This window comes from Protopterus annectens, chromosome 7.part0, assembly GCF_019279795.1.
Source record: "Protopterus annectens isolate FY-2018-M chromosome 7.part0, PAN1.0, whole genome shotgun sequence".
In the NCBI taxonomy this organism is placed as follows: Eukaryota; Metazoa; Chordata; order Ceratodontiformes; family Protopteridae; genus Protopterus; species Protopterus annectens.
The window spans coordinates 1,159,100,609-1,159,126,736 of NC_056739.1; the positions used below are offsets into that span (position 1 = coordinate 1,159,100,609).

General features: G+C 39.8%; 1 protein-coding gene across 5 annotated transcripts in view; it reads left to right on the forward strand.

Annotated features, from left to right (window-relative positions):
• Positions 1 to 26,128, forward strand: part of HERC1 (HECT and RLD domain containing E3 ubiquitin protein ligase family member 1) — a 3,987,333-nt gene that overhangs the window by 3,224,041 nt on the left and 737,164 nt on the right. For all 5 annotated transcript variants that reach the window (XM_044077739.1, XM_044077741.1, XM_044077740.1 and 2 more), the window contains exon 62: positions 11,651 to 11,716. In XM_044077739.1, the coding sequence (XP_043933674.1) occupies positions 11,651 to 11,716 (66 nt within the window). The remainder of the gene's footprint in view (positions 1 to 11,650; positions 11,717 to 26,128) is intronic.

Here is a 26,128-nt window from a genome sequence, read left to right on the forward strand (position 1 = left end):
GGTGATAGTTTTCCCCTTGCAAAAAGAACTGCTGTAGAATTTTTGTACACATCAATCTTTTGTTATTATATACAGATAGTAGATGGAATCAGTAACAATATAATAGGATCACTATTTTAAAATACCACACTTGCATTATACCTTTACTGTGTGGTCTTGACAAACCAGCTAAATGTTTTATTAAAACATTGGTGTGCATTTTTTGATAGAAGCATATGTAGAAGATTCAGACTCATTAAAATTTGGTTTTGCAGCAGATTACACAACTGTAAAGATTTCTATGCAATTAGTGTAAGCTAATTTAATGCAAATAACTTGTAGTCATCTAGCAGTAATTACTGTATAATTAAAATGTCTTAGTATATTAATCCTCTGGGGAAAAAAGAAAGTATTACATATACTATCAGAATTTATTTATTTTACATTTGTTAACCGGGGGTGTCTGACTGAGCTGAAAAGGCCCTTTTTCATCAGAGGCCCAGGGAGAAAAGCTCCACAAAGAAAAATTACAGATACTTTTAGTTAGACATGATCAGTATACACACAAATTACAAAAGACATGTTTTTACAGTGGTATGCGGCACATCAACAGTTAACAATGGAGAGAACAAACAAAAAATATTAATTTAAAAATAAAGGTAATTAATAGATTTGTAGTGTACAGCTGAAATTTGGAACATAGTTAGAATACATACATAGTACACAGGTACAGTGCATACATTGTAGATTAGCCAGTGTTTGTGAGTAAGATTGAAAACTGTTATCAAGTACTCTAGATTTAGTATGTATACCTTATCCACTTTCACTAGCCTGGGGAGCAATCATGGCACTGCCAACTTTGCTTGAGATGTTGCCTGATGAGATCTTTAAAGGAGGCTTTGGATGATGTGTTTTGAATGCTAGTGGGGACAGAGTTCCATTTTTTAGCCACTGAACTACTATATAACGCATCTCCAAAGCTATTGTAGCTGTTGGTGACTTCTAGTAGTAGTTTGCTTGTTTGCTTGATGATCTAAGAGGCCTTTTGGCTGAGTGATGTTGTACTAGGTTTTTGAGGGCAGGACACTTATTGGGGAGGTAATAGATAGAATGACAGAGGCAGAGCTGATTGTAAGTTAGGGGGTTAGGCAGTTCAAGCCAGTGGAGGGAGCTGTCTCAAAGCAGTACAGTGATGAGTTCTATATGAGCATTTTGCAGCAAAGCGGGCAATTCTGTTATAGCAGGCTTCCATTTTGCTTAATTCGTTTTTGTTGAGATTAGTCAGAATGGGAGATGCATAGAGTAGGGTGGATAGAAGTTGGGAGTGAGCAGTGGCTGATCTTGTGTAGTTGGTAAGAAATGGTTTGATACGGTAGAGTGAACCCAGTTTGGCATGTACTTTTTTAATAGTTAAGTTGAGATGACTATCAAATTTTAGGTGGGAGTCTATGGTTATTCCCAGTAGCTTAGCCTGTGCCACTGGAGTGATTGGAGTAGCATTTGTGGAGTAGATAGTGAATTGACTGTTATCAATGTTTTTGTTAGAACTGGTTATAATCATAAGCTGAGTTTTCTTTGGATTGAGGATAAGTTGGACTTTGGTAAGGTAGTTTTCAACGTCAGAGAATGCTAGTTGATTTATTTGCAGGAGGGTGGGAATGTTTTGTGCAGCACAGATTAAGGTAGTGTCATCTGCATACTGAATGATAGATGCATGCTGTGTGGAGGTATGGCGGTCATTTGTGAAGACTGTGAATAGTAGTGGTCCTAAGATAGAACCCTGTGGGATTACTATAGTTATGGGCAGCTGAGGAGAGAGAGAATTTTTTCATTTCACAGCTTGGTACCTGTCAGTTAAGTAGCTTTGGAACCAGGTAAGAGTGGAATTTGATAGGTGATATTGGTTTAGTTTGTTTAGCAGTATTTGGTGTGAGACTGTGTCAAATGCTTTGGACATATCCAAAAAAAGAGTTGACACCTGTAGGCCTTCATTTTTGAGAAGGTTTGCTGTGTCCGTGAAGCATAGAAGGGCTGTAGTGGTACTATGGGCAGGTCTGAAACCATACTGAGTAGGTGACAGGATGTTGCTGTCTAGGAGATAGTTTAGCATCTGGTTATGGATGCATTTTTCTAGGATTTTGGCCAGGGGGGAGAGTAAATCAATGGGTCTGTAGTTATTAAGTTCAGTGGAGGTCCCGCCTTTATGTATGGGTGTAACATAGGATATTTTCCAGAGTTTGGGCACATAGTTTTCAAAAATTGATCTGTTTATGAGAGTGGAGACTGGGATAGCAATAGCATCTGCTGTGAGTTTCAAGAAATAGCTGGGGAGTAGGTCGGGTGCTGTTGATGAGATTTTTTAGTTTGGAGAGCATGCTTTTGATTGAAGTGGTTTAAACTGTTTTTGAGGTAAAGCTTGTATTAGTGTCATTTGTGTTGGGGGGGGTTAGTGAGGAAGGAACTGTCCTGTGATACTAAGGATAGAATTGAGTTCACAAAGTGGGAGGTTGAATTGTGTTTCGATGGGAACTTTAGTGTCAGGGGTGGTTGGTTTGGGGGCAACCTTTTGGGTGGATTTTAGTAGCTTGTTTACATTTTTCCAAAATTTTTGGGGGTTGTGTTGGTATTTAGTTTGTAATGTTGTGTAGTAGGATTTTTTGTCCAGCCTAATGCATTTTTTTGCATGGTTGCACAGTTCTTGGTACTTAGTTAGGCTTTGTGTTTCTTTGATTTTTTGATAGTAAAGCCAGGCAGTGTCTCTGGACTTGAGGATTTGTTTGGTTTCTTTACTGAGCCAGGGGTTTGTAGAAGTTCTAACCTTGATTTTGCGCAATGGAGCGACGGTGTCTAGGTGTTGTAGAAATGTTTTGTTGAAATATGCTACAGCCTGGTTAAGTGGGAGGGTTTTTAGGGGGGGTCCAGTCACAGTTACAGAGTAAAGTGTTGAGGACTTCAGGAGAGAATTGTTTTGTGTTTCTAGTGGATATAAGTGGTTTTGCATATGCTTGTTCTACTACGTATAAAGTATACTATGTTGTGGTCACTTAAGGTGTCTGGGAGACTGCCTGTGTGAGGGTACAATGTGGGGTGTTAGTTAGGACCCAGTCAAGGATGGATTCCCTTTTAGATTTTTTATCACATCTAGTTGGAATTTGGACTAGCTGCTGGTAGCCATGGAGATTTATTAGATTACTTGGTGGTTCTAATATACAGGTGACCCAATCTAGGTTGAAGTCCCCCAGAATAAGGGTTTCTTGTGAGTATGTGGAAGAACACCAGGATAAGAAGTCTTCAAGGCTAGCAGGTGTATTACCAGGAGGAATATAGATCACAATTGTGGTGATGACCTTTTTAGGGTGAAGTTGAATTTGTGAGATAAGTATGTCCCAATTATTGGGGGAGGGGTAGGAGTTTGGTAATTGATGGACAGTTAAGTTGGACTTGTACAGTAAGGCAGTTCCAGCCCCTTTACGAAGTGGTCTGTCTTGTCTAATGATATTGTAGCCGGTAGGGAGAACTTCTGAGTTAGCTATGTTTTTATTTATCCAGGTTTCTGTTAAAGCAACTATGTCTGGGGAGTAGTGTGCCATTGTGGCCTGGAGTTGAGGTATTTTGCTTTTGATACTTCTAATGTTAATATTTAGCATTAAAAGATGGTTGAAGAAAATCATGAATAAACTTCACATGCTTTTTCACAATAAAATTTTGCATCCAGTATCAAGGACATTATTGATTGCTTCTTTGCTATATTTGGATTAACAGCATTTGCTTTTCCTTTGTTTTATACATATTTTAACTAATTTGTGGGGGAAACAGAATATTTCAGTACAAAACTGAAACAGTTAACATAAATGCAGGCAATGAAGTCTGTTTTATTAATGTTAGAGAATCCTGCTAGTAGTAATATATCAAATACAATTTGAAAATGCACATGCATCTTCAGTTTTATACACACGCTGCATTTTTTAACACATGAAAAAATATCCATTAAGTGATTATATGGTCAGAGGTAGATGGGCATGTTGCCATGTAGCTATTTCTTTATTTGATATTTAGCTAAAAATTGAATTCTGTAACTCTAAGCTAATGCAGTAGTATAGTTAATAGTAAAATAGTCCAAACTCATTTTCACTTCTCCTTTTTTTCTTGTAATAGACGGAGAAAAACAGGCGGGTTCATAAATTCATGCAACATGTAGTTTCTGAACTTTATATGTGTGGAAGGTTTCTTCCACAGCTACTGATAAAGGCTTTCCTGTCTGTTGTAATTTTGGCACTGTCCACATTGCCTTTAGTACAGAGCTTTTAAAAATAATGAATAAATGCATACACTCATTTTACTGTAATAAGATAAGACATTTTAATTATGAGAATCAAAGATAAGGCATGAGGTTTGAGATGAAAAGTCGTCTGTCCCCCCCCCCCCAACATACAAGTTTGATGCAACCCATGTAAAACTATCTTTGAGCTATGAATGCACTGCCGTTTTTAGTAAAGAAAGCAGTCTGAAACTTTTTTTTAAACTTTTCTTACCCATATCCATACACATGCATGCCTCAAGCCAGCCCGAATTCTTTGTTGAAAACAGTGTGATGTAGATGTCTGTGAACATTTCTTGTATAATTTTTGCTAAGTTTTTACATTGAAAGCTTAGAAAGCTGTATGCAAAATATCATTTAGGAATAATCAAATATTTAATTTATAGCAAGCAACATGAATTATGATGTCACGAAAGTTCTCATGAATAAATCCCATCTAGATAGACCCTTTGCTGTGAACCACTTCTAAGTTTGTATATATATATATATATATATATATGTGTGTGTGTGTGTGTGTGTGTATATATATATATATATATATATAAGCATTTTATTATTTTTCATTTAAAACTTTGCAGTACATCTGTTAGAATTGTATTACATGATTAAAGTATTTCTGTTATTACAGAGGTCCCTATTTAATTGGCTTTATCTTCATAACAGACCAGATTTCTGCTAGGCGAAGGCATTATGAATCCTTCTTGCAGTGGTCAGATATTTTGAATCTTTCCAGTATGCAAGAGGTACCTTTTTCTTTTAAACTTCCGTTTGTATTCTACTCATAATGTTTTGGATTTTGCTTTGTGTTCCTGCATTTATCTTTTGGTTATGGCTTTGTTCATTTTAGGAATTGAGAGCTGCAGCATGTCCTGGCAGTCTTTGTGTGCAAGGGAGAGAAACTAATACTGGAATAGGACACCATGTTTTACAAAGATGAAGATACACACACACACACAGACACACACACACAGACACACACACTCTACCAGTTCATCTGTGGTATTTGTTTTGGATGTGTGATGAAAGCAGAGCACCTAGAGAAAGCTTAACAATGTGCAAAATAAATAGTTCAAAAATAGGTGGTTTAACTTGAATCTGTGATGTATCTTGATAATTACCTTAATTAAAAAAAAAATCTTTGTTAAAAACATGTTCTGTGTCACTGACTTTGACAGAAAAAGACTGGACAACATAATACTTCAGTGTTTTATAATTTGTGTAACATGACACAGTACAGTTATGTTTTTCCAGATTATTGTAAGTCTTATATTGACAGTTTTATTTCTGATCAGACTTTAGATATCCGTACAGAGATTTAAGACTGGAGACAGTGGTAGTCAAGTCAAATAGTGCTGAAGTTCTACAGATATTTTTCCATAATATGCATTGATTTGTGCAATTTGTTTGGGTAGTTGTGTAAATGGGTTTATTTTATATTTGTTAACTGATTACGTTGGCTGGTCCCAGGACCCTTTTTAGACATGACCGAGTCCAAACATGGCAGCAGTAATCAGAAAAAAAAATTAATGAACCATTTACACGGAAGAGTTCACATTGAAGATCTGTAGTCTTTCTGAGTAATGTGCAGGTTCATAGGTTCATACTAGGCTATCTGCCCTAGGGCATTTATAAGCCTAGCCAGAGTGTGTTTGGCTTTCGCCACCCATTTTAAATGAATTTTGCTATGCCCTTTTTCGAGGTTAGTATACTGTGCCTCTGTCTAACAGTGACACAGAAGTGATAGCCGGGGTAAACCTACGATCTCCCATCCACTCATCAAGATTCCTCTTGAAGAGAGTTAATGAGGGACTCTGCCTAACCTGGACTGGGATTTTATTCCAGAGTGAAGGGAGCCTCTGGGTTATGAATCTGTCACTCCAGCATGTCCTATTTATTTCAGTGCTGAGGTTCAAGTCTCTCGAGCGCGTAGCTCAATGGGATTTGGATTTTCTGAGGTGCAGCATGTCCGTTAATTCCGGGTTGGACATGGCTTTATACGTCAGGCACAGATCGCCTCTGAGCAGGTGGTATGCCACTGAGTAGAGCTGGAGTTTTTTTAACCGGGCAGCATATGGCATCTGTTTGAGCCCTTTGATCCTCTTGGTGAGGTACTTTTGGGGTCTTTCCAGTTGCTGAAGGTGTCTGGTAAGGTACATCCCAAAAGGGGCATTGTACTCAATTATGGGCCTGATGAGGGATGAGTAAAGAGGCACGATGACCTCCCCTGATCTAGATGTGAATCCCTTCATGATTAGGTGGGCTATATAAAATGTTTTTCTAACCACTTTGGCCACGTGGTTTTCAAATGAGAGATTGCTATCAACTTGTGTCCCCAGGTCCCTAATTACTTCTTCCGTACTTAATGGATTGCCACCTATGTGGTAATTTGTGGGCACTTTGTTTTTGCCAAAGGGGATGACTATACACTTTTTGGTGTTTAGATTGAGGCCATGGCTCTGGCACCAGTTGTCTGTTTCTGAGGCCCTTTTGTATGATGCTTGTGTCGGCTGGAGAGTCGATTATGGTGCCTAGTTTGCAGTCATCTGCGAACTTGGTCAGCCACAGTCCTTCCGTGTTGGCCTGTACCTCCGAGAAATATATACTGAACAAGAGAGGTCCCAGGACTGAGCCTTGTGGGACGCCACTTGTAACTGGTTTGGAGTCTGACATGGCTCCAGCAATTCTAACCATGTGGGTTCTGTCCTTGAGCCAGTTTGCAACCCATCTAATGACATAGGGGTTTATATTTAAGCTGGTGAGCTTATCTATAATGCCCGAGTGGGGTATTGTATCGAAGGCTTTTGCGAGGTCCAGGTAGGCTGTGTGGACCACCTTCCCCTCGCCAATGGCCTTGGTGACTGTTTCAAAGAAATCGACCAGGTTTAAGAGGCAGGATCTGCCCTTAACAAAGCCAAACTGGGTAGGATCCAGTGTCTGTAGGTCCCCAATATCTTTATTTATGAGGTCCATGATGATCCTTTCCAGCTAGTCAGGCTTATGGGGCGATAGTTTCCAGGATCCGTTGAGGCACCACCTTTGTGGAGAGGGACCACTGTTGCTGTACGCCACTCTTTGGGTACATATCCTGTAGTAAGGCTGAGATTGAACAGTAGTTTTATGTTTGGGTTTAGCTCTTCTTGGAGTTCATGTAGGATGCAGCGCAGGACACCATCTGGTCCCATTGATGCTGTATTTTTTGCTTTGGAGAGGGCGGCTCTTACCTGAGCATCTGAGATGTCAGGGGGGCAGCACTCTGCTGGGATAGATATTTGCCCTTTTGGTGGGGTGGGGGAGTTTGCGCTGAACCTGTCAGCTAGGATGTTGGCAATGTCTGTGGGTTCAGTGTATTTTTTGTCATTTTGGACTAATTCTGAGCATATCTGGGAATTCCCACCCAGGTTCCTAACATAACTAAAGAAAGCCTTGTGATTATCCGTAGTGTCCTGTGCAATTTTTCTCTCGAAGCTGGCCTTAGATGATTTTATGAGTGCCCGTAGTTTTTTTGCTAATACTGATCATAGATGCCTTCCTTTTTTGGGATTTTGCTCTATCATGTAGTAGCTTCTTCCTTCTATTGTATAGTTTGTTTATGGCTGGGGTCCACCAGACAGGACGCCTGCCTTTGGAGGATTGGGTCTTGGTTTTATTTGGGATTGCATGATCCATGCATTCCTGAAGGTGTTCATAGAATGCGTTTATAAAGGATTCTGCGGTCTGGGCCGTATTATCCACAGGCCCGGGGGCTTTGAAGGATTCCACCTCGGTTTTGAGGAGTGTGAAATTTGCTTTAGAGAAGTTTTTCACTGTGGTTTTCTGGGCAGGGCGTGGGGTCGGGATGTGAATATCCAGTGAGATTAGTTTATGGTCTGATCTTACCAGTGAGGGATACACTTCTGGTCTAGAGCATAGAGCCCCCATGTGGGTGATGATCAGGTCCAGTATGTTTTCCCCTCTTGTGGGAGTGGTAACAAGTTGTTCCATAGCATTTGAGTTTATAAATTCTAGGAACCTTTGGGCTAGGTTGTTGGAGCTAGAGTAATGCTCCCAGTCTATGTTTGGGTAGTTGAAGTCGCCCAATATAATTGTGTATGGAGAGACCTTCATATTTTCCAGTGTTCTCTGGAAGGCCGAGTGGGGTTCCTGGGTTTGGGAGGGTGGTCTGTAGCAGGCTATAAACTGGAAGGCAGTTTTACCCACTGTTAGTTGCACATGTATAGTCTGTGATGCTTCGTGCTGTGCCACCAACCTGGAGGTGTGGGTATCTTTGACGAATATTGATACTCCCCCTCCTTTTGTGGTTCGGTCCAAGTTTTGGGGCCAAAAAGCATGGTATGAGGTATAACCTGGTAGTGCTGGGGTGCTCTCGGGAGCCTTGAACCAGGTTTCTGTTACTGCACAGATATCGATGTTCTCCATGCTAAGGAGAGTTTCGAGTGCGTGCATCTTGAGGTTTAAACTTCTGGCGTTGAGTAGCATTACTCTTAATTTCTTATCCCGTGTGATACCTATGGAGGTGGGTTTGTCTTTTGAGCCTTGCCTAAAAAAGGCACTATGGGGGTGGCAAGAGCCTTTGCCAATATCCGAAAGCCCAGGGGTGACAGGTGCAAGCCGTCCCTAGCGAAGCATCGTGGCTTGTCGAGCATGTCATCCCAGGCTGACAGGCATTGGATCCCCTTTGAATGACACCAATACTTAAGCCAATTGTTGAAATTGATCATCTTGTCTTCATATTGTGGCATAATTCTTGGTGAGAGTAAGATGCTACTCAAGGTCAGGGTCATACCGGCCTGGGCTGCATGCTCAGAGAGCTCCTCTATGTCTCTCTTCATGTAGTCCAGGGAGGTACATCTCAGGTCATTCATACCAGCATGGACAATGACTGAGTCATATTTGTACTTGCCTTGGAGTGACCTGAGTGCTTGTGTTATGTGGCGGATCCTAGCGCCCGACAGGCAGCTCACCGTGACCTTCTCCTTGTTCAGCCTGGTGAGCGGGACGTCAGTGTGCCTGACGATAGAGTCACCTATTAGAAGTGTATCAGGTGTGTTGTTTAGCCTTAAGGGCTGTGACTGTTCGGCACACTGGCTTTGTGAGCTATGTGTTGCATGTGTTTTGTTTTGGGGTAGCGGTTGCTTGGGTGTCTGCTTTGGAGGTCTCTGCTGCTTAGTCAGATTTTTATTTAGAGCCTCCGAGTATGTTTTTATGTGTTTATGTGTTTATGTGTTTGGTTTGCTGTCTTGATAGGTCTATGTGAGACTGGAATTGTAGTGAGTGTGGTTTCCTTCTCCTCCTGACTGGTTACGCCAGTACTGAGTTGAGAGAGCTTAGCCTCCAGTTTGGCTATATAGTTGCATCTCTCACATGTGTTGGAATTTGTTGGGAGGAGGAGAGGGTTGTCTGTGTACATGAGGCAGTTGTAACATTGCCTCAAGATTCCCACATTCACCAGCTGGACCGGAGAGGAGCTTGACAACTGACCTTTGGAAATGCTAAAATAGTATTGGGAATTTCTTTATAATTGAAAAAAGGGCCAATGGGGAACAAGGTACTCAAGGGGAGTTTGTGAGGGTGTAGTGCTTTTAATTTTTAGTGCTGACTTAGATAATTGCTTTAGTGAGCAAGTGCCAGGCTTTAGAGTAGGAATAGGGTGTTTATTATGAGAACTAGATCAGTTCTAAGGGAAAAAGTGAAGAGCAGACTTTGTGGAGCCGAGAATGGTTTAAATCGCGCAAAGCCACGCCAAAGTGGGTTTTATACAGGGGGACTTGAAAGAGCTAAAAATTGGCCCAAACCGGCCAATAGACTACCAGATTCTTGTGCAGAGAACACTCCACCAGGGATAGATAGGCTGCTCTAAGCTCCCCACTGCCACTGGTGAACAACGAAGCCTCCCTTTATCCAAGAAAGGAAATGGGCAACACAGGAACTTTCCAAAAGTCCAGAATACAGCAAAGCCTGTATTTGGACTACTCTAGGTCAGGAAAGATGGGAAACAAGGATAATTTTTTTGTTTTTTTCATTTTTGCAACAAACAGCAGGAAGATGCAATAAATATGTAACACAGGCTAGCGCACTTGAGTGTGTAGCCTCAACAGGTAAATGCAACAAACAGGACAAACATTAAAAGTGCAGGTGCAAAAACAACTTTAAACAGTTTAAAACAGTTTAAGAAGCAGAAATACTTGCAGTTTAGATAGATCGGACAGTCGCCCAGGTAGTAGCAGGAAAAAAAACACTTTTATCAGGTTAGCAGTCCCTCTTTTAGCTTCTCTGCTGCTAGCACCACTCTGCAGGACCATGAGGAGCTGGGCTGAGTAGTAACAAGTGCAAAAACCGTGCCAAAGCGGGTTTTATACAGGGGGACTTGAAAGAGCTAGAAATTGGCCCAAAACGGCCAATAGACTACCAGATTCTTGTGCTGGGAACACTCCTCCAGCGATAGATAGGCTGCTCTAAGCTCCCCACTGCCACTGGTGAACAAAGAAGCCTCCCTTTATCCAAGAAAGGAAATGGGCAACACAGGAAATTTCCAAAAGTCCAGAATACAACAAAGTAGTCCAACAGTTTAAAATATGAATCTGATCAGTTCTTTAGCAGCAGCTCATTACAGTGAGTAAAACAAAATGCCCTTAAGTTTTGAAGTATAGAGCAGATTCTAGCAGATTTCCATAGGAAAGTAATGCAACAGAGTTAACAAGATGCATATATCAAGGTAAAAATTGAGCATAATAACTATATCTGTGTATACTATGCTAATATTCTGTGATGCATGCTGAACTAAATTAGGAATCCTAAACTTGAGTTGAACATAGGTAAATTCTATTAGTAAGTAATCCTATACTTGTACATACCACACCAGTATTCAGTGACTACAATTTCTAAAACAAATAATTATAGTATACCTAAGTTCAACCTAGGTAAATTCTACTCACAAGCAATTGCAGTGTTGATAATAAAATAAATTTATATAGCCGCAAAGATGGTGTATAAAGTTGAACCTTCATTCCTTCTGGTACCACTACATAGATCCTTATGCCTAGTACAGTCTAGCGGAGGTCTGTAGTTGGTGAGGATTTGGTTGCGTTGTAAGTTGTTATGATGCTGTCTAGATGCATTTTGTCTACATTTAAGTACGTTTTAATTTTTTGATTGTTTTTTCATGTTTTTAATATTTATTTTTAGCTTGCATTGTTAAGTAGTTTAGCCCTAACATTGATGCCTCTGTCATGATGCAATAGTAAGCAAAAGAGGCTTACAATTGTAGCAACATTTTTTATTAAATGAGTTATGAAAGTGAAAGTTATGACAAAATGCTTTTCTTAAGATGTTAAATTATTTTCATATATTCCTTAGGATAACAGTAAATGGATCCATGGACTGGATGAACAGATTATGTCATGGGCCACATCTAGACCAGAGGTCAGTGCTTTTCATTTTACCACCTACATTAATTTATCTTCTAAATTTAGTAAGTCTGCATTGTTTAGTTACTGGAAACCTTGTTAATGTATAAGTGGTATGAGAAAGTATTGCATGTTATTAGGCTGTGTATTAGTCGTAATTTGATTCATTGTAGTTTTGGTCACTGGACAGATCACGCTGGTAAGAGTTTTTTTCAGGGGAGAAGTGCAATTTAGGACTGATTTTAGATTGTGTCAAGCAAATGAAGTGCCAGAGAATATAGTGTATTACAGACAAAACTATTGTAGGATGCATAATAAGATATATTAATAAGTGTAAGAAATACAGTATGGTCGTAGTATCATCACTAAATCATGTAAGAATTATAAACAGATGATGGCATATAGGTCTTCACTTTTTATTTATTTCTTTGTTTATTAACTTGTTAGGCGTGAAAAGGTTGAACAAATTAAGTTTTTCAAGACGTGGAATTTATTATTTAGATTTTCAAACTGTGCAGGTAATGTGGCAGAAAACAGATGTGTGTGAACGCGCACACACACACGCAAACAGTTTGCAGTCTAAACTGCTGCACATCCTCATGGTCATTGCCACAGACACAAAGTACTGAAAACTGGCATAGAGCAAGTACACTGTTACTGCGGCAGTAAAAGGTTTCTGCAAAACACATGCTGCTTTACAAGTCGAAACCAAGGGAAACTACTGTAAACTTAACAATATTACCAGTAAAAGCGAAAAAAAAACATAGGTTGTAGTTTACACAGAGTTCAGAAGTCAGTTTGTCATGTTCCTTTTAGTGCCTTTAGCAGCTCAGAAGTGGAAGTATCATTCTTAGTAAGGCAGTCTGCAAGCTGCTTTTTTTGTAACTGACCACAAGATGCTATTAATTCTCTGTCTGAACAAGTTCTTGTATTTCATCAGGTTTTCAGACAAAGTTTTTTTTTCTGCAAGAGGGTTTGTAAAAGAATATTTTTGTGAGACACGGGTGGCACGATGCCATGGTAATCCTTTGGGCTAGGCTTGTAAAGGCTCCAGGGCCTTTATCCTAGTACGCACCTATGAACCTATGTTATCTGAAGGTTGTTTTGTCTTGGGTTGTGACGCCATGGTAATCCTTTGGGCTAGGCTTGTAAAGGCTCCAGGGCCTTTATCCTAGTACACACCTATGAACCTACGTTATCTGAAGGTTGTTTTGTCTTGGGCTGTGACTTGTGGGTTTATAGTAGAGCATAGTAAGAAAGTGTCCATTACTAATGCTGTTTAACATGGCAGAAATTTTTCCTATGAGAATATTGCGCATCGCTATTTTAATTATTTTTGACTGCTAGCAAAAGAGTGAGAATTGCCCTTGTTCTTCCTTCAAAGTATTGACATTTTCCTTTTGCAAGTCATCATTTGGAAAGTTTCCATGTGATACATCACTGAAGCCAGTTAGTTTCAGGGATTCATCCTTCCCTAGGGATTGACATTTTAGAGAGATTTTTACAGAATTTATTTTCTGAGCAATCTTATTTCTTACATAAATAATCTGCACAGTGACATGTTTTGTGCTTGATGCCAAACACATGAAAGATGAAATTTGTTCTACTATCTCTTAGAATTTGTCCTTTTTTTGTGTGCGTGTAAGTCTGTCACAGTTAGAGTGAGGTAGTGTCCCTTCTCACTTGTCTTGATGATTGCATTTAAGTACAATAGAGGTTTTATACAGCTTTGTTTGTGATCAGTACTGTTCCATGAACAATAGTCCGGTCAGTCTCATCTAACAAAATAATCATGCTTTGTGTTTAACCTGAAGGGTAGCTTTTAGGTAGAGAGTAACTGAAATGGTAGAGTTTTGTGTGCCACCCAATACAAAATTGTGTACTTTAAAGGTAAGCACTCCAGTGATGTTACTGTTTCCCCCTTGCAAGTAGAATTCAGCAGGTTCTATGTGGGAGATTCTCCTTAACTGAACAGTAATGGCTTATTTTGTTATACTGGTGGAGCAATGCTTCTACCAGACCATAAACACACATTTTGACTTATCTTAGTTGTGCCACATACTTTTTCCTCAGAAGGAGAAGCCATAAGCATTCGGTATAGTTCTGTACCGTGCAAAAAAAAATGCAGACTCAGTCTGCATTAAAGGAACCACCCTTTACTTTTGACAAATTATGACTATAAGTGAACAGAGATTCTGGTGCAGATGTTGGTGAATGTTTTAGAAGTTCTTTTCTGCAAAGTTCCTCAAACTTTCCAGTGACAAGATTGCTTTGGATGTTCTTCCATTTGGATTTTCTTTGAGGCACACACCCACCTAGTAGAGGCACAGTTTTAGCCAACATTAGCAACTTCCTCGAAAGCATCATCTTTCTTGATTCCAAGATTAATGCAGTAGTATAAGCTGCTAAAAACAGAGCTCTGGGCATAGAATAGCTGAAAACAGAGAGCTTGCAAACCTCTTTAATTGTTAACATAATTTTGTAGCTGAACTGCCTGTGATATCAAAAGGTCAACAAAGAAGAGAAAAAAATGAAGTAAAAGGTTGAGCAACTGTGAAAACTCGGAAGGTGACTGAAAGCAGTGTGGTGGAACAGATGTGGGAAAAGCAGACTGGCAGAAGGTGAAAACTCTACAGTATCCTTAGGAAAAAAGATTGACGAAGTACACCAAGATTTTCAAGATAAGTGAGTCCATGCTGGAATGTATAGGGACAAATAATAAAAAACTGCAAGAAATGTATTAAATAGGCATTCTGAAGAAACAACTAGTAAGTAAACTGTTGAAAAGGAAATGAAAGAAAAACAAATGGTGGAACAGTGATTAAAATATGAAGAAACAGTACAGAAACTGGCTGAACTCGAGGGCGTGTCATGGCAAAACGATCTGAGGTTTATTGCAGTACCAAAACAAGCTGAAGGGAAGGATTTTAAGACTTAATGAGAACATATATCAGTACAAGAGACTGAACTCTCTATTCCTGATGTAAAAATAAAAAGATCACATACAGTAAATATCCCTAATTTGAGACCCAGAAAGCAGATGAGCCTTATATTGATTAAACTGCAGATATACCTGCTAAAGGATGAAATTCTTTGTATTCTGTGGAGTTAAGGAACCATCTTAATGGTTTGAGACTCAGTTTTTTGTGGGTAATGACTTTTCATTGCAAGCATGAACTTAGAGAAGTGTTTTTATCCCTTCCATAAGTTTCTGCAAAGAAATTAAACTTTGTTTCAAGTTATAAGGTTTCATGTTATTATGTACTACATTATTTTAAGTCTTCTATGCACTTAGATTAAAAACATATATAGAGTCTCAACAATCGCAAGATGAACTTGCAAAGAGATAAGACTGAGGTAGCAGAAAATGATGAAGGATCAATCAGTCAGTTAATATGTGTAGCAAACTACTGACACTTCAATGGAAAGTTTTCCTCTGAAGTCTTTTCTTGTTTTCCAAAAGAAAATGATGAATAAAGCAAAGGAAATTAAACAAGTTTCAAAAGTGGGATATTCTATATAAAATTAATTGGAACATTGTGTGAGGTCAGTACCTAAAGGATAAAGGTTTATATGAGAAAGGGTATGATCTAACCAAAATGCGTGATACATTCTGAATAATACCTTAAAGCATTGAAATCAGTAAGTACCAGACAGAAAATAACTATTTGAATAATATGACTGTAATAAGTATGTATTATAGCTCAAATTTTACTTCAAAATAAAATTTTTTTATCTAACTGAAGGAGAAGCAGGATTTTACTTCATGCCGAATGTTGAAAGTCTCTAATTTCAAGTAAATAATAATAATCTGATTTTCATAAAGGTACTGTATGAGACTGGAGGAGCGGGGTGAGGGAGGTAGTAAATGAATGATGAATGAAAAATGGAAGCAATATATTACTGGATGGGAACGAGTAGACAATATTGTGTGACATTGGTTTTGGTAATGCATACACTAGGTGTAACAATGCACACAGTGTTAATGATGGCAGCTAAGTTAACTAAAATAGGTTAGCACCGTTTACAAAATAATAAAATACTGGAAACACTACTGGGGGAACCTGTTTTAATGCAGAGAAATGTATGGATGGGCAACATGCTGACTTAACACCCTTAAGTACCATTGTATAGGGAAGTTAAATATCGATCTGATGCTTCTCAACATATGGGTCTTTGGATGTATTCTCAGATCCAGCTTTGGCCACTCTAGACTTTGGATACAAAGCTCAGGCTCTTCCCCTTGCCCATAAAACCCTCATGTCCCCAGCATTACCTCAGATCTCGTTTGCTGCTTGTTCAAACTGCCTTGGTCCCCTTTGCTCAAGCTTGCCTCAGCTAAGTGATTCAACTTTTTTTTATATGTGGACACCTTTGCTAACTAGTTCTTGCCTAGTATTCCTGTTTTTTCACTTAGTCTCTCTTTTGTGCTGTTGGCATTCTTTTCTGATTGCTGTTATGTGTAGTTTTGGTGTTTTCTTCATTAGACATTGCTGAATTCTTAGGACAACTTTTCTGTACTGTTGTGCTCATTTCTTTTCTTATAGTTTGAACCTTTTTTCAGAAGGATGGAGGAAACCTTCTGTTTTCATGAAATATTTGACGTGTGACCACAAGATCTCTAATTCTGATGTTTCCTCAAAGTCTGTGTCTTTTGTCTTGGTGCAGTCTATTGCAATGAAGATTCCTCAATTTTCACTGCCTTTGGCCAGAGTACCATTATTGTATGTTGGAACAAATTGGTTCTGAAGGGAATTCTCCCAACCCCTGTGGGATACAAGTCCTGACCCTTTTCTTCTGCTGCTGTTGCTTCTGCTTTCAGAGCCTACCAGTCTACCAAGAAGCCTTCGGATAGACATTAAGGGAAGAAGAAAAGTAGTGAAAAATCCAAGAAGGAAGTCAAAGAGGCTAAAAAGCATTCCCCTGACCGCTGCTCCTCTTCAGTTGCTTCTTTAGCTCTGGCTGCATCTCCAAAACTTCCTAGACCATCAGTATAGTATTGGATATCCTACTGCACCTCTGCTAGAGCTCAGGTTTTCCCCAGAGCCAGGCTGTCATAGATTGTGCTCACTCTTCTTACAGGAAAAGTCAGTGCATTACACCTCCAGACCTTCTTCTACCTCCTCCTTCATCAGATCATTCCAATCTACCAGAAGCCTTTCAGATGTAGACATGGATAGGATGATGATGAAATTCCTCAGGACCCAAGTTCAGATGGGGGTACTTCCTGCTCCAACCTCTGTCAGACCTATGAGCTTCAATTTTTCCCCTCTTCCTGTGGGGCTGCCTGTGGTTCAGCCATGCTCCTGAATATCCTTTCATGTGACCAACCCAAAAGTTCATTACCTGGGTACCTTGTACCATATTTTATTTATTTATTTACATTTGTTGACCGGGAATATCCGACTGGACACAGGTCCATTTTCAGCAGAGGCCTGGGGAGAAAAGCTCCACAAATTAAAATATTACAGACAGTTACAGCTGAAGAATCCTAGCAATTAAAATATTACAAACATAGTTACAGATGAAGAACATAGTACATTCAGTAGATAACTAGCATCTGTTTCATCCACAAAGTCATAGCAGATATTAACAATTGTTACAATAAGAAGTTACTGCCATATAATAAGTAGATAGGCATGGGAAGTATCAGTGCTTGCTGTAATCAAAGGTAGTTTGTGGGGTGGAAGAGAGGTAGAGAGTAGATGGTGTGATCTGTTGGGTGGGTAGTGGGGGTGTCTTTTGCCATGATGTTAAAGTGAGAGTTGTTTTGAGTATGTTTGCTGGGTTCGAAGATGAGGAGTTTAGTTTTGTTTGGGTTGATAAATTGGGCATCAGATAGCCAAGTTTCAACAGAGGAAAAGGCATCCTGTGTGACCATTTGCAGTTTGGGTAGGGACTGGGCTGAGCAGATGATGGTTGAGTCATCTGCATATTGTATGAGTGTGCCATGTTTGGTGACAGAGGCTAGATTATTGGTGAAAATAGAGAAGAGTAGGAGGTCCAAGGATGGATCCTTGGGGAACACCAGTAGAGACAGGTAGTCAGGGAGATATGTAATTTTGCCATACACCGGATTGCTGGCGGTCAGACAGGTAACTCTGAAACCAATTGGTGACTGATTGAGAGAAGGATAGGTTATTGAGTACAGAGATGAGTTGTTTGTGTGGGACCATGTCAAATGCTTTAGATAGGTCTAGGAAAGTAGCAGAGCAGAGATGGCCATTGTTTTTATGGTGAAGGATAGTGTTAGTAAAAGAGAGTAAGGCAGAGGTGGTGCTATGGTTTTGTCAGAAACCATGTTGAGTATTAGAAGGGAGGTAGTCTGAGATTTGAGAGTGAATGCATCTCTCTAGTATTTTGGAGAGAGGAGATAGAATCGCTATGGGGTGGTAGTTGGTTAGTTCTGTGGATGGACTGCCTTTGTGAAGGAGAATTATGTGTGATATTTTCCATAGTGTAGGGAAATAGCATTCTGACAGAGATTGGTTAATTAAGATTTATACTGGGTAGGCTAGGGCGTCAGCTGCAATTTGTAGGAATTCACTTGGGAGGTTGTCTTTTGCTAATTTTGTGGGTTTAAGTTTAGTTAAGAGTTTTCTTATGTTGGAAGTAGGAATGGGAGAAAATGAGAAGAGTGTGGGGAGAATACTGGGTGAAGGTGTGGGGGGTGTAGGGGAGGGGGGTTGTGTTGTCTAGCTAGTGATAGTACGGTTTGTGTGAAGTGTGTGTTGAATGAGATAGCAGTATTTTCGGAGGAGTGAGGAATGTTAGGTGTAGGGGTATTGATTTTACCTGGATGGAAGATGGAGTTTATGGAGGTCCAGAATTGTTTGGGGTTGTGTTAGGAGGAGTTGAGGGCAGACTGGTAGTATTGGATTTTGTCCTGCTTTATTAGCTTTTTGACTCTGTTGCATAGTTCTAGGAATTTTTGTCTAGCTGAGGGGTTTTGGTTTTGCGCCAGTGTTCCCAGGCTTTATCTCTGTTTTTCATTTCTGACTTAGTGGTTTTCTGTAGCCATGGGGAGGGTTGGGCTTTGGTTCTGGTAAGTCTTATGGGGGCGTGGTTATTTAGGATTCTTAGGAAGGTAGTATTGAAAAATTGGACAGCGTCATCTAGGCTGAGGTAGTTTAGAGGGTGCCAGTTACATTCTTTGAGGGATGAGATGAATGTGATTGGGTTAAAGTGTAGTTTTTTATGTATTTGACGGTATATGAGAGGTTTAACTTGGTATAGGTGTTTTTTTGAGTAGGAGTGTTGGGGAATGATCACTGAGGCTATCTGATAGGCAGCCTGCTATATAGGACTGGAGAATCTTGCTGACTAGTATCCATTCCAGGGTAGTGTGCTTGCTGGAGTTTTTATTTATTCTGGTTGGTGACTGGACTAGTTGTGTGAAGCCATGAAGGTTTAGATGACGGGTTGGATGGTTGCCGCAACAGGATTTGCCAGTCACTGTTGAAGTCACCTAAAATTATGGTCTCTTGGGGGAGATGGTGGGTAGTCCAGCTGAGGAGGTTTTCTAGTGGAGGTTTTCTAGTGGAGGGATATTTTGGCCAGGTGGGAAGTAGCATCCTATTATGTTGATGGTTTTATTTTGGTTTATTTTCAGGTTGGTATATATTATTTCTTCATTTGCAGTTTGGGGAGCTGATGAGTTTAGGATTTGGATGTTTAGATGTTTAAATATTATAGCTACACCACCTCCTTTCTTGTTTAGTCGGTCTAGTCTTAGTATGTTGTAACCATTAGGGAGAATTTGCTCATTGGTAATGTTAGGCTTCAGCCAGGTTTCTGTCAGGATGATTATATCCAGGGAGTATAAGTCTGTGGTGACATGGAGTTTGTGGACTTTGTTGGTTATACTTCTGACATTTAGGCTTAGCAGAAGGAGGTCATTTGGTTTTCTACTGGCTGGGATTTGGGAGATGTTGTGGTTGTTGGTCTGATTATTAGAAGTGGGGTTGGAGATGGAGGAGCCAGGGTTGGGGTGGATGTCTCCACTAAGGGCAAGTTTTGATATGCATGAGGTTATTAGTTTTATCAGTTTGTGAAAGAATTTGCATTTTAGGGAAACTTTATGATTGGGTGCAGTCAGTAATAGATGTGGTGGGTGGGTTATTTTGTTAACTTGTAGGGATGCATTTAGTTTGAGTATTTTAGTTGGTAGAATATGTGGAGGATGCATAGGGATGGTTCTTGAGTTGGTGGGAGAGGAGCAGAGTGAGGTTAAGTCATGAGTGATGGTCTGAATAGTTGTACAATGGAAGTGGTTGAGTGTGTGTATAATGGAGTTTTGGTAAGATGTAAGATGTGCAAGGAGAAGGTATGCAAAGAGTATAAGTATGGTATGCTTATTCATGTTAGCAGAAGAGGAAGGGTAGTAGTGGGAAGATGGTGGAGTTAGAGTTGGGAGTAGTGTTGTGGTTGGTGGTAAAAATGATGGGAGGGGTTTGTTATTCTAATAAAGGTAGGACCACTGGAGGTGGGTGGGAATTGGGGGCAGGGTGGGGAGCTAAGCGGGCAGAGACCTGTTAGTTGATCCTAGGAGGGGTTGTGGGCTGGAAAACAGTCAAGTAACAGGGAATACAGGCCCTTATATAACTTCTGTCCTATGCATTCCCAGTGGGGGAGGAGGGGAGGGACTAATTGCAGAAGGAGGCCTGTGGAAGTGATTGACAGGTCTCTTAGTCAGATTCTGGGGGATGGGCAATTCAAACAAAAACAATCAATCAGTTGACTCAAACTGTAGGTAAGTGATATGGAGAGAGTACCAAGAGAATAGATGAACTATAGTTAAGCAAATGGCAGTACAGTTCAAGGGGGGAACTAAACTAGCACAAGTTAATTATTTCTGGTGTTACTAATTCTGGGGTAGTGCAGTTTAGTTTGGAAGTGGATAGCTATTGCCATACAAGAATAGACTAATATTGACTGGTCACAGATGAAACTGGGGAAAAGGCACAGTTGGATGTAAAAGCCTTAGATAAAAATGTAATATTGTGCCTTGTTACTCAGAGAGAGGTACAGAATCCAGTAGTGTGTCATCAACTAGAGTCTGAAATGGGGTCTTACAGGATTGGAGTTAGGAAAACTGGGCTAGCTAGACAGGCCTCTGCAAGTGTGCATGCTTTAAATGACAAAAAAACCTCAGTATATAAAGGCATTACATCTTTATGTTGAAAGTTACGACACACATTGCGTTTAATTTGAAGAAAAGCCATGCTTGCAGAGAAGCCTTTGTAATATTTTCACTGGAATTGCACTTCAGCAATAGTACTTATTCAAGTTTGGATAGTGGGGGGTGCACCTGCAGCCCAAGATGTTTAAACAGAGTGAGTACACTTCACAGAGGGGAGATGACTGCAGAAGAGAAGTATTAGTGTGTTTTATGTTGAATGAAGAATGGATGGAAAATACAACATCAAATGCAAAAGTTATGTATGTACTGCAACAGTAGATCTGAGTTGTCTGCTTCCATCCTTCCTCAACTTCCCAACCTTCTCCTCTGTTGCATCTTTTTGGAAGTTAACTTTTATTTGGTTCTGGTTTGATTGTATGGGCTGTCTGCTAGGTATACTCAAATGCTCTTTGAGCTCCAGAGCAGAACATAAGCAGAAGGATTGCATTTAAGGAGTCTGTTTTTTATGTATAGGATCTTATCCGTTATGGGATTACAGGCAAATTCGATGTGATTTAATATTGGGGACAGGAGGAGATTATGGATAAGGGGAGGAGCCTGAGCTTTACATCCAAAGTCAGATCTTAGGATGGATCCGAAGACCCATACTTTGAAGAAGGACGGAAGTAGACAACACAGAGATATCATTATGGTAAGTACATAGCTTTGGTTTTATGCAGTTTAACAGTAGAGAAACCCAGAAAAAAAGCAATCTGAAATCCAAAAAGGAAACAAACTAACCATTAAGAAGAAAATAAACTGGAAGAAAGACACAGCCGCACTAGAGTTTTCACTGTGTGATACTTCAAACTTCCTGTGGTAGAAGCCCATGGGATGTAAGCTGATGACTCCTTAAGGGCATATCCAGCAACTGGAACATCCACAGAGATTCTTCACTAAAATAATAACGGGCATAAGTCACATGTCCTATGCTGACTGCCTCAAGGCCCTGTCCCTGTATTGCTTAAACCTTGCTTGTGATATAAATAGGACCTGCTGGAGAGACAGGTATATATTTCAGAGACTTCCCCTTCTCTTGGCAGGCTTCCCATCCATGTGAAGCAGAATTCCTCCTAACCCAATTCAAGTGTAACTTGGACAGTTGGATGGGGAAAAGGAAATTCATCGCTGGTGTGGCACCTGTCTCTCTAATGGACACAGGCATCCTGTAAATGCTTCATCTCCCAAGCCCCTGCTTGTAAATATTTCACCTCCCAAGCCCCTCTTACAATTACCAAGGGTACCAGAGCTTGTCAGAGATTTGGGATGCATAGCTAGGCTTAAAAAGGCCCTTGTGATCATTAGTCTAGTAAACACCTATGTATCTGTAAGGATATCAAGTGTTTCAGCTACATAGCTTCCAAATGCCCATGACTTTTTACTTTTTAAGTCTTTATGGGTAATTCAGACCAATGAAGCCAAACTCCACTACCTGTGGACATGCATATTTCAGCCTTCTTATTAACCCCCATCAGCACAACATAAGTGGATTGCTTGGCAGTACTTTAGAAATGCATCCATAAAGGTTTAAAAAGTAAAAAGCCATAAGCATTCAGAGGCCATGTAGCTGAAACACTTGATGTCTTTAAGGGGTCATTTGCATATACATATCCCGTGGGCCTCTTGTCACAGGAGGTTTAAGGTATCACACAATGAAAACTCTTGCTTGGCTGGGTTTTTCCTTGCAGTTTTTACTGAATAGCTGGTCTGTGTAACCTTTTTACCTTTGGTTTCGATATTAGTTGGGATATTTTGCAGGTCCCTTAATGTTTGTGGATATCATCTGAGTTTAAAGACCATGTGTTTCTAATGTATAATTAAACAATACACTTTTATTCTGTGCTAACGAGGTCAGTAAGTAGACCAGGCTGGGTCTACTTTATTCCTGCAAAAGCCGAATCAGTCGAATACAACTCGTGCGAACGATAACGAGCAAAACGCGAATACGTTGAATGCACTAAACAGCAAAATTCGAAATTTCGATCTCTCATAGTTGGCCAACCCCACCACCCGCAACATACTACCTACCGAAACACAGTAAAAAAACAACACATACACACACTAACCAAAACCCTACTTTTAACCCTAAAGTAAAGCACCAAAACCCTACTTCTAACCCTACACTAAACCCTACATACACAACTATCTATCCACTATCCATAACCCCTCCTAACCTTAAGGTCCGTAACTACTGCACACTTACCCAACTGAGCTATACCCAAACAAACTAAATATTCCACACACATACACTTAACAAAATCCTACAGTAAACCTTACATACAGTACCTATCTATGCACTCACCCTAACCCTAAGGTCCTTACGGAGCTATTCCGCAGATGGGCCAACTATGCAAATTCAATATTTCCACTTTTGTGGTTTAGTGCGTTCGACATACTCACATTTTGCTTATGTGTTGCACGAATTGCATTCGACCGATTCGGCTTTCGTGGGAATAAAGTAGACCCGACCAGGCTAGTGGGGGTTTGGCTTTATTGGCCTGACTGTATTAATAAAGATTTAAAAAGTAAGAAGATATGAGCATTCAGAAGCTATATAGCTGAAACACCATCTTTTAAAGAGGTTTTTTTGCATATATCTCATGGGCCTCTATTATAGTAGGATTAAGGTATCACACAGGGAAAACTCTAGCTTGGCTGGGTTTTTCTTGTGGTTTTTACAAAAAGGAAATAAAGGGGTAAAACCACAAACTGCTGCAAAGATGGCCGATGCTGATAATAAGAGTGCCAGTATGCAGGGCAGTGAAGGCTCATTCCAACAAATCCTAGAAAAGTTGAAAGATATTGATGAAAAGCTGTATTTGTATTGTGTAGACATTGATAAAACATTTGCAGGTATTGAAGCAGCTTTATCACTCTACTCAGTTGGGATAGCAGACCTTCAGAACTATTCAAGGCAGCAAAACACCTTATTCACATACAGCAGGGTCCAACTCGAGCAGATGGAATAAAAGATAACTGATTAGTCAGACAAAACAGTCAGGAAATAAAACTGTAATTAGTTCGTGTAGGCAGAGGGTAACAATATTTTAGGGTTTGCATGAAAACTTTTAACAGCCCAGAGTTCATTGCCCCAGGAGTAAGTGAAGATAGAGCACATAGATTGTTCAGGTCATGCTGCAAACACAAGGTGACCAAGTCAGATTATAGTCAAGCAGCCATTTAAGGTTTATTTATTTATTTTTTTCTTTATTTATTTCAAACACTCCGCATGAGTTTCATCTATCACATAGTACCACTACAGCTCTCTTATCCTTCACCAATATCATAAACCGTCACAGGAATAAAACAACTTTGTATCTGCTGTCTTTCTAGACCTATCAAAAGCTTTTGATATGGTCTCCCATTCCAAACTAATAGATATACTAACTGAACTGTACTTCTCACAATCTGCCACATCTTGAGTAAAGAACTTTCTGACACTGTGAAGGACACCAACGAGAAACAGAAAAGACAAACACTACTAAAAAACTCCTGATGTCCACCACGGCAGTAAAACTTAATAGTAAAATCAAAACTTTAATAAAAAAAAAAGAATGTAACATAAAACAAGCAGTCCTCAGTCTTCCGATAAGCGCTTTTGGCAAATAAGCCTTCCTCAGATCGTATAAAAAGGACTGTTCAGCTTTTGTATTTATAAGGCATCACAGCCATTCATCTCTTAATTCTGTGACACGCCCTTGTTGCAAACCAAAAGGTTACTCTAATTTGGTTCTGGCTGAGTGGGAACACAATGAACTGATACCCAGCACCTGGAAACAATACCTAGTGTACTACGGCCGTTTTGTGGATGATGTCTTTATCCTTTGGAGAGGCAGCGCTACACAATTGTACCTTTTTGTCAACTTCATCAATGAGAGCACTGAATTTCTAGAGTTTGTGGTCAAACATTCTTCGGAGACCATAGAATTTCTGGATGTAAAGATTCATTTGCACCCTGATAGAGGTATCAGTACAGGAATTCATAAATAATAAAAAAGAAACCTGGAGAAATCATTATCTGCATAGGGGAATATGCACCCGGGACATATTTTTGATAACATCTTTGAGAATCAGATCTTAAGAACTTCAAGATTATGTACTGAGAATGAAGACTTTGTAGCAGAACAGAGAAATATTGAGACGCATTTAAGCAAAAGATTTTATAAAAGAAAGAATTTAAGATTGAAGCATGATCCACAGGAATTAAGGAGAGGAAAGGGACGTCCCTACTTCTCTGAACCTACATAGAGTCATCATGAGAGTCTGAATTTTAAAACTCAATCACAGCAACTTAAATGTCTGTTAACATACACTGCTGACAATAAGCAAGTATGTGAAGTTATCAGGAAGTTTTGGCCGGTATTGACAACAGATGACAAAATAAGAGACATTGTAGGTGAACAGCCCAGATTCCTATATACGAATATGAAGAATTTGAAACGTCTCATTTGCAACAAAGATGGATTCGAAAGAAATAGGCCCAATTCTAACAGAAAGGGCACTTTCAAATGCCTGAGATGCAAAGCCTGCAACTCCATTGACAGCTCCAATACTTTTGTACATCCATACTCCAGGCAGCAGTACAATTTTAATGTCTATGCTGATTGCACTAGTTCCCACATTATATACTTAGCGACTTGCTGCCAATGTAGTGCTTTCTATGTTGGCAAAACGGATCAACGTCTTAAGGAACGTATCCTTAGACATTTAAGGGACATCAAAAAGAAAGATCCCAATAATGCCTTAGCAGCCCATGTAGCACAGTATCCTTCTCATTTTGTATTTAAGGCTATAGAGGCAGTCTGTCAGACCACAAGAGGAGGCGATGTTCATAATCGCACAGAGTTAAGGGAAACATGCTGGATAATTAATTTAAGAGCGAACAGATCACCAGGCTTGAATACTATTGTGCCATTAAAACCTGCACTTAAGAATAGAAGAAATATGATTAGCATGTTTACTTAAATGTTGCTTCATTCATATAATGCATTCACATCCATAGCTATTAGTTCTCTCATATACAATCTTATAGCAAAGAGAAGCACTGCCCCTTTAATTACTATGAAGGAAATTATACCTCTCTGCTAGCTGGCCTCCTTTTGGTTTGCAACAAGGGCGTGCCACAGAATTAAGTGATGAATGGCTGTGATGCCTTATAAATACAAAAGCTGAACAGTCCTTTTTATGCGATCTGAGGAAGGTTTATTTGCCGAAAGCGCTTATCGGAAGACCGAGGACTGCTTGTTT